A 15,726-nucleotide genomic window follows, 5' to 3' on the forward strand; every position below is an offset into this window, starting at 1 on the left:
TTTACATTTTTCTCATGCAAATGCTTTTCTTATTGTCCCAACAACATGTTTGTTTCATAAATTTTAAAATACTATCTACGACTAACTAAAGGCCTATGGATATCAAAACCACCATATAGAACAGACTTGTTGAACAGGACTTTAAATTGGTGATGTTCCAATATCAGTAGAAACTCGTATTGACAAGAGAATGAAGAAAAATATACATACATCTGATCCCTAGAAGACTAGAAGCAGGAAGATACGCATGTTCTTTATGATAATATATGTACATGGACTTGGGTACTAGAACAAATATGCAGTGGGACAAATTGCAGAAACAACTGAAGAAACATCCATGTACCTGAAAGAGGGACAAACTCACATGAGGATAAATTGATGAAAAAGAAAAAAAATCTAAGGAAATACTCACTGCTAATTTAACATCATTTTTCTTGATCCTACTGGAAATTGAATATTCCAGAATAACACTACGAGTTTCCTAGCTAGTTCACCTTTTTTCTTGAAAAATATATGTATATATAGTACGATGAGATTGAGTCGTCCAGGGAGGTTACCGGTTGTCTTCGCTGTGAGAATGAGGAAGATCCCGACGAGAGACGGAGGCCTTGGCCTTGGTATCGATCCCCGCCACCTCCGCCGCGGTGGATCCCTGCTCAGAGATCGCCGAGAGCGACGGCGTCCAGCGCTTGAAGCGGAGTTTCGCGCGGCGGCAATTACGAGGCGCGGCAGTGAAGTTCCGAAGAGGGGACACCGCCACCGACGGCGCCGTGTCCTCCGGCCACATCGCGCCGCAGCCGCATTGGAGCAAAGAGGCGAGTTTCATCTACCGTCCGCCGCGATCGAGGATGGGGCTTTCTTCTGCTCGGGGAAAGCCGTTATATAGGCCCATCGGAGAAGTGAGAGGACCAAACTGCCCTAGTGGAAAACCTAAATTGGGTTGCAAAATTGGCAACGCATCACCGTCACTCTCAGAATTTATTATGGTGGATGGACAGAAAATTTTGATCGATTTTTTTTTTTGGCGTTTCTTCTTCTTTTACCTCAAGATCGTGCTTCTTCCATTGCTCTGTCATCGAAACCTGATGCAAAGTTACAAAATTTCTTGAGCTCATGTTACTTCTCCCTCAGATCTGCCATTTGGAGCTGAACTGGAACATAACCTGTCGCTCATCGCAGAAGATCTCAGGGACAAAACCTATGCGGCAAACATTTTGCAGATTCCAAATGCCTCTCCTTCACTCATTCTCAGGAGGCTAATCTCTTCAGTCGCCATCAGAGGCATTCAATGCGCAGAGATTCACCACTTGGTGGCTCTTCCTGGAAGCTCACTCAATGTATAATGCAGAGAATCGGAGGTGTCGAGAGCTGGAGAAAACAACAGAGAAAGATCTCGCTGCCGCAATCTGTGTGGTTGCTGTGATCCAAGCAATTGGATCAATCAAAGCGATTGCAATCAGAATCAAAACGATGCCCTGAGCGAGAGGGGGTTGCTTCTCTCATCTGTGGTCTCCCCTGTGTCCCCGTGAGGCCACTGTCATGCAGTCAAGTCTGGCGTCGAGTGCTCAAGCACAGCATGAACACCACAGGGGAACGAGTGGTTTAAAGGAACCGAACTGTTATGGATCAAGAACTGAAGAACTAGTAGCGCATGCTGATTGTTTTCTCTGGTTTGAACTCTGAAGCAGGGGATGCGTTGTGGATGCCGACTTGGCTTGTGCAAATTGCTTGCTCGAGCAGCTCGAAGACGACAGGAGTGAAATATCTGAGATTGGATGATACAAAGAAAACGAAGCTGGCAAATTGTACAAAGAAATATCTCAATCATTTGAACAAAGATTGTCGAAAACCTTCCTATGAAACAACACGAAGGCTCATTGTACAGCCATCAGATCTCAGCAAATCTGGTGTTCAGGGAATAATAGTGGGATCTGCTAAAACAAACCAGCCAATCTAATCCAAATTAGACTGTACATCTCATGGTCGCCGTGGCAGTTGTTCGGCCCCACGGAAGTTTTCTTTTGGGCATCAGAGTAAATTAGGAAGTGCACGCAGCGGCCAACTCGTCCAGTATCCTTTGATTGCGCTCCTCATTTGAAGAAAAATTCATGTAAATACGTCTTAGTTGAGAATCGAACCATAGGTGCCTGGATGACAACTTTGATGCCCTACTACGGCACCATTGCCCCGGGACCAAAGTGTACCTCTCATGAACCCTAGAATGGAGTGGTCTCGGGACATAATTGAGTTGATTACAATGGAACATAATTATAAAAGAGGACAAGAGTTTGAATCTTGACGAAGCTAAGCCAATATCCTCCTCCGTCGTGATCAAGTATAGTTTTTCAATTTACCTTCTCACATATGATCATGAAACCGATTGTATAAGGCTGCTGGGATAGCACCTTTTTTTTTGAAGAAGAGTGTTCCAGTTTGTGATTCTAAAAGGTTTTGCGCATGAGTTGAACCCACAAACATTGGACTTGTGGGTGCCGACCAGAATTGGCTAGGTCCATCAAGCACATTAGGTGAGTGGATTGGTTAGGATGGTTGGACCCGACCAATCAAGTGATTCAATTCGATCAAGCAATTCAGTTAGTCGGTTAGGCAGCGCTGTCTCAATCATTTTTGAGACTCTAGAATTTGGGGTTATATATATATATATATAATAGATTTTATATAAAATATTATTAAAGATATTTAATTTTATTAATAAATTTAAAATAACAATTTAGATAGATTATTTTTACAATTGAAAGTCATGATCATTAGTTCATGCAATAATAATTTTATCTTTTGCTAAGACTCACTTTGTGTTATTAGTAAAACTTTAAAATAAAATTATTTTCTACATAAACTTTCAAACATAATTTTTTTAAAAAATAATATATTTATTTAATAAATATTTGTAATTAATTAAATAAAGTTAAATTTGCTTATAAAATGTTAAAAATACTAACTAAATTATTATAATACTGTTAGTATATATTTTAATTGCTATTTTAAATTTTTTTTATTGATTAATTTTAACTGAAGTGGAGTTTTGATACAATCATAAAATTAAGTTGTTGTTATGTAATTTAGAGGCTATAGATTCTAGTTATAAAAATAATTTTTTATTTAATAAAAAAATAAAATTATGTATAATAGATCTTTCTTCGAGATTATACTTTGTATTGTTCTTTTATGAATTTTAACTTCGATAAATTATTGATCAATTTTTTAAAAATATTTTTTTTAAAAATATAGTACAATATTAAATATAATTTTTAAACTTTTAAAGGTATTTTTGTAAAAAAATATTAATTACTAATAAGCATGATCAATAAATATATTTAATTTATTAGATAAATCTAACCTCGACTCGTAAATCAAATTTTGATTAATAAAAAATTATTGATCAAATTTTAATAAGAAAAGATAATAAATTATGAGTCAAATCTAATTTTGATAATAAATAATTAAAATTATAGACCAAATCTAATTTTAACTAGTAAGAAATTATGGATCAAGCTTAATTTTACTCATTAAATCACATGCTAAATCTAATCACAGCCGGTCGAAAATTTAAAAATGATGAAAAAATAGAAGAATGGAACAGGAAAAACAATTCAGAAAGAGATAATTAGTACAGTATTAAATATATTTTTAAAAATTTTAAAAGTATTTTTATAAAAAAAAATATCATAAATATGTTTAATTTATTAGACAAGTTAACTTTGACCATTAGATCAAATTTTAATCAATAAAAAACAAAAAATTACTGATCATATTTTAATAAAAATAATAATAAATTATCAATCAAATAGAATTTTTTTTCGAATAAAAAAATAAAAGGTAATCGTCTATTTATTTTATATTATTTAATTTTATTTTCAATTGTAATTCCATCCAAACAGAGTGAGGTGTTAGAAGTTTTGCGTTGTCTGTCTATTCATGCTTCTTTCTTGTCTTCCAAGACTCGTATCCAAACTCCGAAGCCCTAAGTCCCTCTCGTCTTCCCAACTCCCTCAGATCCCGTTGCCGCTCAGAGCTGCTGACTTTTGCTCGGCGCCGCTTTCAGTCTAGCGCGGGGGTCGACAAGTGGTGGTCGTCAAACGTCCCTTGCCACCAAACTTCATCCCGGTAATGGCTTCAGAGAGCTCGGTGATGGCGGTAATCAGGGCCTCTCGCCCTTCCTTCCGGAACGATCACGACAAGGTCGTCTTTGCCGTCCACGCTTCCTTCCTAGCCGCCGGATTCTCCCTCGTCGCTACTGGTGCGAGGGCCCTCTCGGATAACCCCCCTACTGGTGCGTATTTCTTTATCTTTTCGTCTTAGCATTTCTTAGCGGAATTTGATAAAATCGTTGGTCTTGATTCATATTTTTCTGGTGAAATTAGATGGAGAAGAGGTGGGAATCGATGGGTGGAATCAACCTGAGGATGCCTATGCCTTCGTATACACGAAAACTGACAACGGTTCGAAGAATATTGTGTTGGTAAAGTGCTTGCCTATTGGGGATGTACTTGCCGTCGATGTATTGGATCTTAAGGAACAGCAGAAGGAGCCTTTGAATCTCCAGATTAAGTATGCTTCTCTTCCTACGGAAATCTTAGTTTTTTTTCTTAAATATTGAAATTTTGTGTTTGCCCTTTTCTTTAGCATAAAGGAATACGTGTCAGATGTGGCATACCAGAGTAGCAATTATGCGAAGTTGTATAAGAATCTGAAGGGTCTTGTTGATAATCTGGGAGCTGAACTTCTGGCCAAGTTAGAGCCCAAGTTTGAGAGTTCGTCATCAGCGCTTAGGTACGCTGTTGTCAGATTTTACAACTCACTGTTTCTTGAGGTGTTGCCTTCCAGTATTAGTTGATCATACACCTTCTCTTTGAATGCTTTCTGCTTATCTTTGTTTGTCATCCGGAAAGTAATTTGAGTTGTTTCTCAAGACCGTGGCACACTGAATATTCTACCAATTGAAGCATGGAGGCCCTAGATGACTTTCCTCTTATTTTAAGTGTACCTTGTATAAAAAAAATGTCATTCTCTTGTACTGTGTTGCATGGGTAAAGAGGAAAAAAGATAAATTTCTGAGCTTTTAAAAGTAAACATGAACACCGTGATGTAAAGTATTCATGTTAGCATCCCAAAAGACTAAACACATTTGAACTATGTGAAGGCATCATGTTGTAGCAAGAATAAAACTCAACCTTCTTCATCTTCCTTATTCTCTTGAAGACCACCTTAGGGAACATATGTCCATTACTGTATCATCTTAAACTCCATATTCTATGTTGAAAGGTCTGATATATATTTCTTTATAAATGTGTAGTTTAGTGAGAGTAGATCGACAAGCAATGTAGACACGAGTCACAAAAACTTTCTGCTTGCCTTCAGAAATTGTATTAATAGACAACAAAAAAGCACATACTTGATCATCAATCCTACATGAATAAACAATCGTAAAGTAATCAGACAGAGTTATGTCAATCAGTACGCCTGTTGTCATGACCTTAAATGAAGTTAGGTTAGGATATTTTCCAAAAGTGATAGGAAAATATAGTTACAAAAATAATCAAGTTAAATATATGCATGACAACTACAAAATTAATCAAACAGATTAATGTGGTAATCGTTGCAGTGGCGACTGATACTATGCTAATCTAGAATGCCAGTTACTACTGCCAAAGCTTTGCACTGATTAACTTATAATATATCTCAACAAATAGTTTAACACAACTGACCATTAGCATGTCAAATTGAAAAGATCCTACCTTACAGTTAGTTATTTCGGACTTGAAAGAGGATATTGCATCATCATTGAAATTTGTTGGGCAGGCTCATTCACTGCCATATAATTTTGCTGAAATTGCCTCTGATTTTAGCAATCAATGGCTCAATTTTCTGAAGGTTCTTCTTAACCAAAACTCTTTTCATCATTTAGTAGGGTTTCCTTTGTAAAGCAGCTAACCTCATGGTGCAACACCGTGTGGTGGAAAGATATAAAGACGAAGCACTAGGCTTTGATTGAAAATGTTATTGATTCAAAGAAAACATACAAGGGGAAGCTAGAGTCCTTGTAAATATTATTGGTTTAAAGGAAAATTACAAGGGGAAGTTAGAGTTTTTTTTCAAAGGATCCAACCCAATGACAATGGAACATAAAATTAAATAACAGGTAAAGCATAACCACTTATTTAAAAGGTGTCGACAACCTAGGAAATAAATTGACTACAACTTAGAATTATAAAGTTCTTACCAATCTAGAAAAATAACTTAAATATCTAAAGCTCTCTCCCTCTCTCTCTTAAAATAGGGGGCCTACCAAATAAAAGTTACCAAACCTTCAACACATAAAATAGGAAAATCAAAGAGGAGATGAGCACCTTATCAGGAGAAACCATGAATGGGGGAGGAAATGGAAGCATTGACGGCAATGTTAGGAGGCATTGATGATGCATGCAGTTGATTCTTGCTATGTGTGGTCAATGCTGATGGTGCAATGGCCCCTGTGAAAAGGGTGCTGGAATGTGTGCCATCGCATGCAGATAGGGAACTAGAGTAAATCTCATGCAGAGAAATGCTTGCAGGAAGGTGTTAACTAGAGTTGATATGTGGGCTTTTGTGTGGGAGGAAATTTTGTGCTCAGTAGACATCAGAGCTGGGTGTCAAGTGGAGTCAGACAGGTTGTGAAAGGATTGGATGAGGGGAGGTGGGTCACTGCCTCACCGTAAGGAAATCACTCTTATAAACCCTACCCTCGAAACAGGGATCTAATGCTATGTAGAATTTGGGGATAAAAGAATATTGTGCTGCCTCACTTCTAGAGCAATGACTATATGAATATATGGAGCTTAATGTAGAAAGCTTAGAACTAAAATATCATTAGGGGACTAAATCCTCAACATGCTATACCTAATAACTCCATCACTTTAGGTTTTATCTTGAAATTTCAATATGCATTGCCTATCATTCTGTTTCTGCATCTACTCAATGTAGAGACTCCTTGATTCAGACCATCTATTTTCTATTTGCAGTGCTGATAAATGTAGGCGCGATACCACCAGTGAACCTTCTTTGATAATAGGTGGTCAGCAGGAACCTTACCATCCAGGGTGAGTTTTTTTCCACGAAGATCAATATTTCCTAGTTATTTAACAATTATGAAGTTTTCAACACTGTGGTCTATTGTTTATTTCCTTCAATGTTTTCTTTTAATCTTATTACCTTAAGCACATTATTTCTTTTGGAACTACAATCCGGTTATTTTGAAACTTCTTGTTTTGGTGTAAGTCTCATTATTTGTTTTGGTTTGTTTTTTATTTTTATTTTTGAAAAATATACTTCTTCTAAGTAACTGTGGGACATTTTTGCATCGTTTTAGCATATCATATTTGGTTTGATTTGGGTGATGGTGTGGAATGAAAGATTCTGTTTTGGGGAAGTAATAAAGAAACCATTTTAGAATTTCCTTCTATTTTTTTTCTACCAACATCAGGTCACTTAACCTTTCTTTCCTTCTTTCAAGGATTTGTAAACTTAATATTTGGAAAAGATATCAGTTTAATCTGATCTTGGTTTTGTATGTCCATCTTTTAACTCCTGTTCCTTATATGCTATTGGACTTCCACTCTTTTAGCTATCAAATTTGTCTTCTCTCTCTCTCTCTCTCTCTCTCTGCATGCCTCATTGAATGATTTAATTCACATGGTGCATCAAAGTTTTAGTCGGTAACTTTTTTGCATGTTCTGCAGTCTTGCTTACCCCCCTATTCCTGCTGGCGGAGCAAGTGATCTGTATCCTAGTCCTGGTGCTGGATTTTATCCACATAGGTATATCCCCATCTTTAGTTCATTACCCATGTATATCAGTTGCATTTTATTGGTGGGAATCATTTACTAATTTGGTGTATGCATAATCAGCAGAGGATCTGGTATAGGTGGTGGTATGCTTGTAGGTACGTTGGTGCCATCTTAATAGTATTCCCAAATGTCCTTTACTGTTCTTAATATTCCTGAATGTGACAGGACCAAATGATCCAAGGTTTTTTGGTTCTGATGAACGACCTGGCTTCATTGGCGGCCTTCCGTAAGTCCTTGAATAGTTAATTTCTTGCTGTTGGTTGTCTAGCTTTGCTGCATGATAATCGTTAGATTGGACAATTTGAAAACATTTATCTCTGAACAGGGGTGTACCACCAGGTGCTCGTTATGATCCGTATGGCCCTCCTGATGTCCCTGGGTTTGAGCCTGCTCGTTTTGTCAGGTATCAAATTATTTGGGAAAAGGAAGTTAGTAGCATAAATGTGCATTAACCATGAATGACCTGCATCTTGAATTTTTCCTTGAGCTCTCCATAAATTTGTACACACACATGCACAAGATTTCAGGTAAACAACTGTAAAATTGGGGTTTTGTGTAAGATTATGCGAAGGAAAACATTTCAGAAGTCCCATAACACAGTTCAAGGTGGGATATTGTTTGTCAGAACTCAGAAGCTTTCATTGGGGGGGGGGGGGGGGGGGGGGGGGGGGGGGTCAGGAAGAATAGTAATTTACTCTATCATGGAGTATAATCCAACTGAAGACATCGGCCTTGTGGAGCTATTTACCAATATTTTTTCATAGTAAAAGAGAATTTGCCTTAAGCTCCAGTAGTAGAACTGAGCTCGATTATTGTGATATAATTGGTGAGGCTGCTTTCTCGAGGCCCATGCAAGTGGCGGCTACATCTGAACAACTAGACGAGGCCCAGAAGTAGTTTAGAAGAACGAACAAGTTTTATACTAATATTGCTTTGTTTCAATGTTAACACACCCCAATGTTGCAAGTTTTCATTTGCTAAGGTGGTCATTTGTCTCTCTTGCTCCTGTTGTTAGAAAAGATCATTTTATGTTGGCTGCATGTCATTACCGAATAAATCATTCAACTAAAAGGTTATGCGCTTTGTAGCCTTTATTATTGTTGAGGTTGGTAGTTCTGTTTCAGTAGCTTTATCCTCTATTACATATAGCAATCCCAGTCCAGTACGTTGTGGAAGATCTTTACGTTTAATTACCCATTGCCCGTTGAGCCTTTATTTATTTATTTATTATTATTTGTTATTATTTTTTATATCATGACTGTTTGACTAGCCACTGCCTGATGCAGACAACCACGTCGACCTGGGGGTGGCACTCATCCGGATCTCGAGCATTTCCAGGGACCTGATTACATATAAGGGAATGGCAGAATGTCATGTTTTTGCACCAGTTATGGAACATAATGTACATCTGATATATTCTCTCTACGTTTTGTTGGATATTTTCTATCAACTGCATGGCATCTTTGGCCTTCGCCTTCCAGCTGAATTATAAATAAATAAACCTGTGTTTAATAGGCTTATGATGTGGTGACTTTATTATATTTTGATTGACGTTTAGAAAGCCGTTTGGTCTTATAAATTTATTTTAAAAAAAGCTTTCCTCTCACTGGACGAGTATTTCTTGCTGAGAAATTTAGATAATAACTTAATTATTCTAAATTTCCATTGGTCATGGCCGCAGTCTACCAAGGTGCATGCATCGTGTGTTGGGTCAACTCCACCTCGATTACGTGATTCCATTAGCTTCTTCATAAAACGAGTGTGGCTGCATATTTATCGAAACACTGCATATCTACATGTCTTGAACCTTCTTGTCATGTCAATCCCTTATACCTCACTGCATTATTAATTATTTTATGCCAAATATATGCGATGCAAAATTATTAAGCATCCTTTATTTTTTTTATTTTTATTTTTTGACTTTGGGTTGCATTATTATATGATAAAAGGAGAAATGGAATTCGCACGCTTCCCATCCCATCCACTGGTACAAATAATAAACGCGTAGCATCCATTAAACAGAGGTCGATTGATTCTCCATATTCGGATTTTTCCTCTATCTATATATATATATATATATATATACACTTGATTATGTACATTTTTTTATCCTTGTATCTATCGTCTTATGTCAGTGTTTGTGCTAAATAGAGCTTATAATAATGCACCATTGTTCTTTGGCCACAAAAAGGGGTGTCAAATAAAATTGACCCACCCTTGAATTGATTCGCTGTTTTATATTTTCCCCACCGTAAAAAGTCAAAACGTTTTAATACTACAGAATGTCAAATTCCACCGCCCACCTTCGCAGTGTTGCACTCCACCAAGTTTCCAAAACAAATCTGACAAAGTTTCACAGCCGTGATCCATCCTCTCTCTCCCAATTATGGCGCGAGATCAAGTCGGGCCCTACACGGTCGACCAATAACGTCGACGTGAAGGGGGGACACGAACCGCCAGTGGTCAAAGCTTCTACGTCGTGTGGCGCCCGTTCGCATTTTTGTTTTTGTTTTTGTTTTTTGTTTTTGATAAATTCAGATTATTATTCGAATTAGTGGGAGAGCGTCGCTTTCCGCCTTTTGACTCGAGAGGCGGCCCGGATTCGCCGGCACGCGTGCCCTGCGGCGGGGCCCGCAGTTGACGTCCGTCCGCCGTGTCGCCACTGGTAACGTCAGCGCGGTCGGTGGCGCCGCCGCCCACTCGAGTGGCTCAGGCGACGATAACCCTACCACGCCAAGTCAACACAATTATTACGACAATAGTGTTAAAAATCAAAATTAAAATTAAAATTTTGAGTTATTTGATTAGTTATTTTTTATTCATTAATAGAAATTAACGTTTTAAAAATTAGAATGAAGAAGATTAACCATTGAATTGGTTAACCAGTTGACCATCCAGAAAATAGAAAACATTTCCCCAAGTTATGAGACATAGATTAATTATATATATACTAAATATATTTAAAAATATATAAATCATAAATTAAAATTTCCAAATAGACATTTGTATATCAAAACACTAAACAGAAATAAGTCAAATTTAAACCTATTTAATAAAAAATGGAAAAAGTTTGATTATATATAAAATACTACACAAAAAACATATCTTCCCTAAAAATATTACACAAAATAAAAACAACCAGAAAAATCTTTATAAAACTGGAATTCCTCCCTCTCTTCCTCCCTGCAAATTAACATCACAATTTCAGTCTTAATTAACACAAACACACACTTGTAATCCCCCAGCCAGAGAGATCCATGGCCAATCAATTCCAATCAACCACCCGGAGCTGGCGCAGCGCCACCTCTGCCGCCGCCGCCGTCACCGGGAGCTACAACCTGTCCTCCGCCGACGTGTTCGACGCCAGCTCCAGCTCCTGCGACGAGTCGCCGGCGTCGATCTCCGGCATCGCGATAACTTTCCAGGATATGCATGTTAACAGTAGCAGCAGCAACAGCAGTGCTCAAGAAGTGCAAGCGTTGGATTTTGGCCTCCTCTCGCCTTCTAATTCCATCCAATGGAACCAACCTTTCTTGTTAGTTCATATCTAATTTTGAGTGCACTACAATTCATTAATTTTAACAAGGGGGTGAAATTTAATTGTGTTTGTTGTTTTAAACTTAGGGGATCAATCGATTAATTCTTGGCTTGCAGTGGAAGAGGAGACGACAGCAGCTTCCATGCCTTGCTCCAAGAGGACATGACTCGATCCAGCTTCTTGTTCCACGACGACTCCAGCTCCACCATGATCAACAATAACAATACCATCCCACTGATCGTTTCTTCATCCTGCGATGGACCGATGTTACAGAAGAATGACAGCCGATTAATGACGCCGTTTATCCATCATCCACATAGTTATCCAGTTAATTATCAGCAGGTGCAAGACTTGAATCAATCACAACTACTCCAGCAGCAAGTGCCACGCTCAAATTTCCATCCTAGTGACCAGCCAATTGCTAATAGCATGGTAAACATTTGATTACCACTTAATTAATTCTCTATTTATAGTGGCATTTGATCATAATTAACAATGCAGGGCAACTCAGGAGTAGCTTCTTCCTCAAACTTGGAGAAGAAAACCAGCAGTAAGAAGCCAAGATTAGCAGGCACATCGTCCTCGTTAGCAACATTCAAGGTTGGACAAGTTGAGCTTAAGCATTTTGGGTCGATAGTTAATCGATAAGATGTAGTTAGTATTTTCATCTTTAGGTGAGGAAGGAGAAGTTAGGAGACAGAATTACTGCACTTCAACAACTGGTTTCTCCTTTTGGGAAGGTGAAGATATATATATCTATGTTCATCTTGTGGTTGAACTGTGATTCTGATTTTACTCTCTCAGTTAGTTTCAATTATATTGTTCTTGGTTTTACAGACAGATACTGCTTCAGTTCTCCACGAAGCGATCGAGTACATCAAGTTCCTTCACAATCAAGTTCGTGTATGTTGCCTCTCTGCCAGCATCCTATTTCTCCTTCATAGAGGGGTTTTTTTTTTTCTGATCTGTACATGTGAATCAGGTTTCAAGCTCTCCATATCTGAAGAATGTGCACAAAATACAGCGAGTAAGATTCAACCTCATTTTGCTCTATTTGTTTTGTAATTGAAATGGAATTTTGATAATTTGTGCAGAGTATGAATGAATCAGAGGTTGGTGAAGGAGAAGATGACGATCTCAAAAGCAAGGGGCTCTGCCTTGTTCCAATTTCAAGCACTAAATTTGCAGTGGTTAACCATGAGATCCCTAGTGATTTCTGGGGTACCCCTAACTTTGTGGGAGAGTTTAGATAGCAACAAAAGGAGATGAAATTTCTTTAGAGAGCGAGGAAGGTGCATTTATGATGTTGCATCAGATTCATAAAACGAGAGATTGATAACGAGTTTGTGCCAAAAGGAACAAATAGGAGACAACTCCCAAGGATTCCTTGTTGATTCTATAGAAACAAATTGTTTCTATATTTAATTTAAAAAACTATGTATTGTTTGTGCAAGTTGCAATGAGGAATTACCAATGTATAATGATCTAATTTGAGAGCTTAATTATGTTATTTCATGTATCGAGGTGTGATTTAGATTACAAATACAATTTTCATGAGCATGCCTAAACGAACAAAATTATTTGCAAAACAAACAGCAGAAACACAGGTTATTCTAGGTTTCAAATGTCTGGTAAATACAAACGATCCACACTCAAAGTTTGCCTATTTTCTAGAGTTGACCAGTAAAACAGCAAGAAACAACATATTATCAGACTTTACACAAGCGTCTCCCCTGCCAAACAAACGTAGTAAAATTACCATCACCTTTGTTCATGTCAACAGTTATCTGAAAAAGAAAAACAGTTTATTAAACATTAGATTAGGACCATGCACCAATAAATAAGTGACAAAATTTGTGGTAATTCAAAAGCAAATATTATCTACATATTTCTTGAAGTTGTAGTTGAAAGAGGAATGATCTTCTGATGATACATGCCAAATAAAATATGTAGCTTAGTTGTCCTAAGCTAATCAAAGAGACTAATATTTGAGTACAATTGAATTAGGTTTTGATGACAGATTAAGGCCACATGCCCAACTAATGTACTTAAGACAGTGAAAGCAAGCTAAGAACTTACCTTTCATGACAGATAACTATCCAAAGACTTCTGAGTGTTGGCTCGTTCACAAGTTATTTATTTCCAAACACTATCTTTTTCCCATAAGACAACTTAAAGAATCTAAATTATTGTTCATAGTGCGCATATCCTACCATTTTATACAAGCCTCGGTTATCACAGAAAACATTGGATAATGAATTAATGGTAGTTCCTTTTCCAGTGAGACAAACTTACAAGTATGCTTTGTCTCCAAAAAGAAAAGTAATCAATTTATTCAGCATCACCATAATGAAGAGAGGATAAACAAGTAAAGAAGACCGACAAAAGAAAAAACTAAATTAATCTGCTTTGTCTCCAAAAAGAAAAGTAATCAATTTATTCAGCATCACCAAAATGAAGAGAGGATAAACAAGTAAAGAAGACCAACAAAAGAAAAAACTAAATTAATCTGCACTCTAAATGCAAAATTCATAAATGTGTCGGCTTCTGATTGCCCATATTGCAGTTAAGAATATATAAAATTGCACTCGCATAAAAACATCGCTTGGTTAAAACCTCAATCCTCACCATAGAAAATGATGCCTATGTCATGCTATCATGCATCTGCACCACAGTTGAGAAACAAATCACACACTATTTATTTTCGCTGAATAATTTCCTACAATGATACAACAGGAAAGATATGCTAATCAAGCAATTAGTATTTGAACAAACTTGCAGAAATATCAAATGCACTCTTCAATTTAACTAGCATTTAAAAATGCCAACCAAATTATTGCCTTCCAGATATATGGAAACTACTTCACTTGGCCTAGTGTTAGTAGTAATGTGGGCATTGGGGCTTCATGACTAAATCCAAGCTTCATTAAGGGATTTAAAACCTTTGATATGCATCCTGAATGCAAACTTGGTTGCTCTATCCATCAAGCCATTTTAGTTTACTGTAAGTGGAGGAATCCAAAAGTAGTGTTTTTAACTGTCTACGGGGATTAACTTAGGACACATCGTTTCTACTGATACATACAATTCTTCATATACATAACAATAACACAATTATGAAACAGTGAAAGAAGCATTTTACTTCTAGTGTATGCTAAATATCAGAATACCAAAATTGAATTACCATATCAACCCTCAACATGCACCACCTATTAGACTTTTTTCTAACAAATTAAAGGACTTGGATCTGTGTTTCCTCATCACAACATACTCCTGTTGTTATTTCCCATAGTTGATAATGGCTCTCATCAGATTTACCCGGCATATCACAGTGAATCTGAATAGAGTTTCATATGGATATATTGGAAATAACAACAACATTAGAAAAAAAAAAGAAGATCAGACACATGCTTGACTACCCAACAGTCGACTCTGCAGCATCTAACTTGGATATGAAACAAAGAATAAAAATATTGTCCTAGGCATTTCCCCAAGTTAAATTTCAATGAATTGTCGAAAGATCTCACCTTTGTGCTCTTCAGCGGCATCATGAAACTCTTGTTCCTCCTCAGCCACCGCATCGAGGTCGGTCTCCTTCCCCACAGGAACTTTGGAGCCATTGGCAAGAGGGAAAGACGATCCCATGTCCCCGGATTCGACACCAGCAGCATCGTCGGGGTATCGAACCACAACAACAGGACAAACACAGTGATGCACACAGTAGTCACTTACGCTCCCAAGCCGAGACTTATTGTTCCTCCTGGATGCCCCGAAGCCTCGGCTCCCCATTATGACCGCACTCAGACCAAGCCTTTCAACCTCGAGGCAGAGTCGCTCCTTCATGTCGTGGTCCTTGACGATGTGGATCTTGAAGGGGATCTGCGCCTCGACGAGCGGTTGAGCCAGGTCCTGCGCCTTGGTGGCCGTGAAGGCGTCCAAGTCCTCCTCTAGCTTCTGGGGCGAAGCCTCCGACGCGGCGTCCTCGGACTCGACCGAGAGGTCGATGGCGCCCCAGTCGGCGCCGTAGAGGACGCTGGTAGAGCGGACGTGGAGGAGAATGACGGCGTCTCCCGGGCGGAGGTAGTTCTGGACGGCCCACTGGACGGCGTAAGCGCTCTCGTCGCTCAGATCGACGGCGATGGCGATCCGGCGGTGGGAACCTGGGCTGGCGGCGGCGGCGGCCGAGAGGAAGAAGCGAGGGGAGCTGGGTTCTATGAGAGGCGGCCGGGCCTTGGGGGGCGTCCGAGGGGAGTCCATGGCGGCGAGGCGCTGCTTTCTCGGATCGAGATTGAGACGGAAGGCGGTGACGACGAATGCTGCTGCTGTTTCGGTTGGGGAATCGAG

The 15,726-nt window shown here is 38.5% G+C and overlaps 4 protein-coding genes across 5 annotated transcripts; 2 read left to right on the forward strand and 2 right to left on the reverse strand.

Moving 5' to 3' along the window:
* Positions 1-30: 30 nt before the first annotated feature.
* On the reverse strand, positions 31-833 carry LOC141842445 (uncharacterized). The gene is made up of 2 exons (XM_074730649.1): positions 558-833; positions 31-343 (listed from the first exon to the last, which is right to left on the reverse strand). Exons 1-2 carry the CDS (start codon positions 824-826, stop codon positions 286-288), a joined length of 327 nt encoding a protein of 108 aa, XP_074586750.1. The 5' UTR covers positions 827-833; the 3' UTR covers positions 31-285.
* A 3,087-nt stretch (positions 834-3,920) lies between these two features.
* LOC141839777 (putative proteasome inhibitor) lies at positions 3,921-9,405 on the forward strand. 2 transcript variants are annotated; one of them, XM_074727604.1, is made up of 9 exons: positions 3,921-4,291; positions 4,383-4,569; positions 4,645-4,791; positions 7,020-7,097; positions 7,737-7,814; positions 7,905-7,939; positions 8,010-8,070; positions 8,170-8,247; positions 9,131-9,405. In XM_074727604.1, the coding sequence occupies exons 1-9, from the start codon at positions 4,129-4,131 to the stop codon at positions 9,198-9,200; spliced, it is 897 nt and encodes a 298-aa protein (XP_074583705.1). In that variant the 5' UTR covers positions 3,921-4,128; the 3' UTR covers positions 9,201-9,405. The 2 variants fall into 2 exon arrangements, with proteins under 2 accessions (XP_074583705.1, XP_074583706.1); XM_074727605.1 differs by having other exon boundaries at positions 3,922-4,291; positions 7,908-7,939.
* Positions 9,406-11,068: 1,663 nt separating this feature from the next.
* On the forward strand, positions 11,069-12,751 carry LOC141842078 (uncharacterized). Its single transcript, XM_074730295.1, has 7 exons — positions 11,069-11,379; positions 11,499-11,814; positions 11,884-11,982; positions 12,057-12,122; positions 12,220-12,285; positions 12,365-12,409; positions 12,477-12,751. The coding sequence occupies exons 1-7, from the start codon at positions 11,102-11,104 to the stop codon at positions 12,633-12,635; spliced, it is 1,029 nt and encodes a 342-aa protein (XP_074586396.1). The 5' UTR covers positions 11,069-11,101; the 3' UTR covers positions 12,636-12,751.
* A 226-nt stretch (positions 12,752-12,977) lies between these two features.
* LOC141839648 (universal stress protein PHOS32-like) lies at positions 12,978-15,726 on the reverse strand. The gene is made up of 2 exons (XM_074727445.1): positions 14,910-15,726; positions 12,978-13,169 (listed from the first exon to the last, which is right to left on the reverse strand). Exons 1-2 carry the CDS (start codon positions 15,637-15,639, stop codon positions 13,159-13,161), a joined length of 741 nt encoding a protein of 246 aa, XP_074583546.1. The 5' UTR covers positions 15,640-15,726; the 3' UTR covers positions 12,978-13,158.

Source organism: Curcuma longa, chromosome 11 (assembly GCF_044706935.1).
Source record: "Curcuma longa cultivar G26 ecotype Majalengka, Jawa Barat chromosome 11, ITB_CL_G26_1.1, whole genome shotgun sequence".
NCBI lineage: Eukaryota > Viridiplantae > Streptophyta > Magnoliopsida > Zingiberales > Zingiberaceae > Curcuma > Curcuma longa.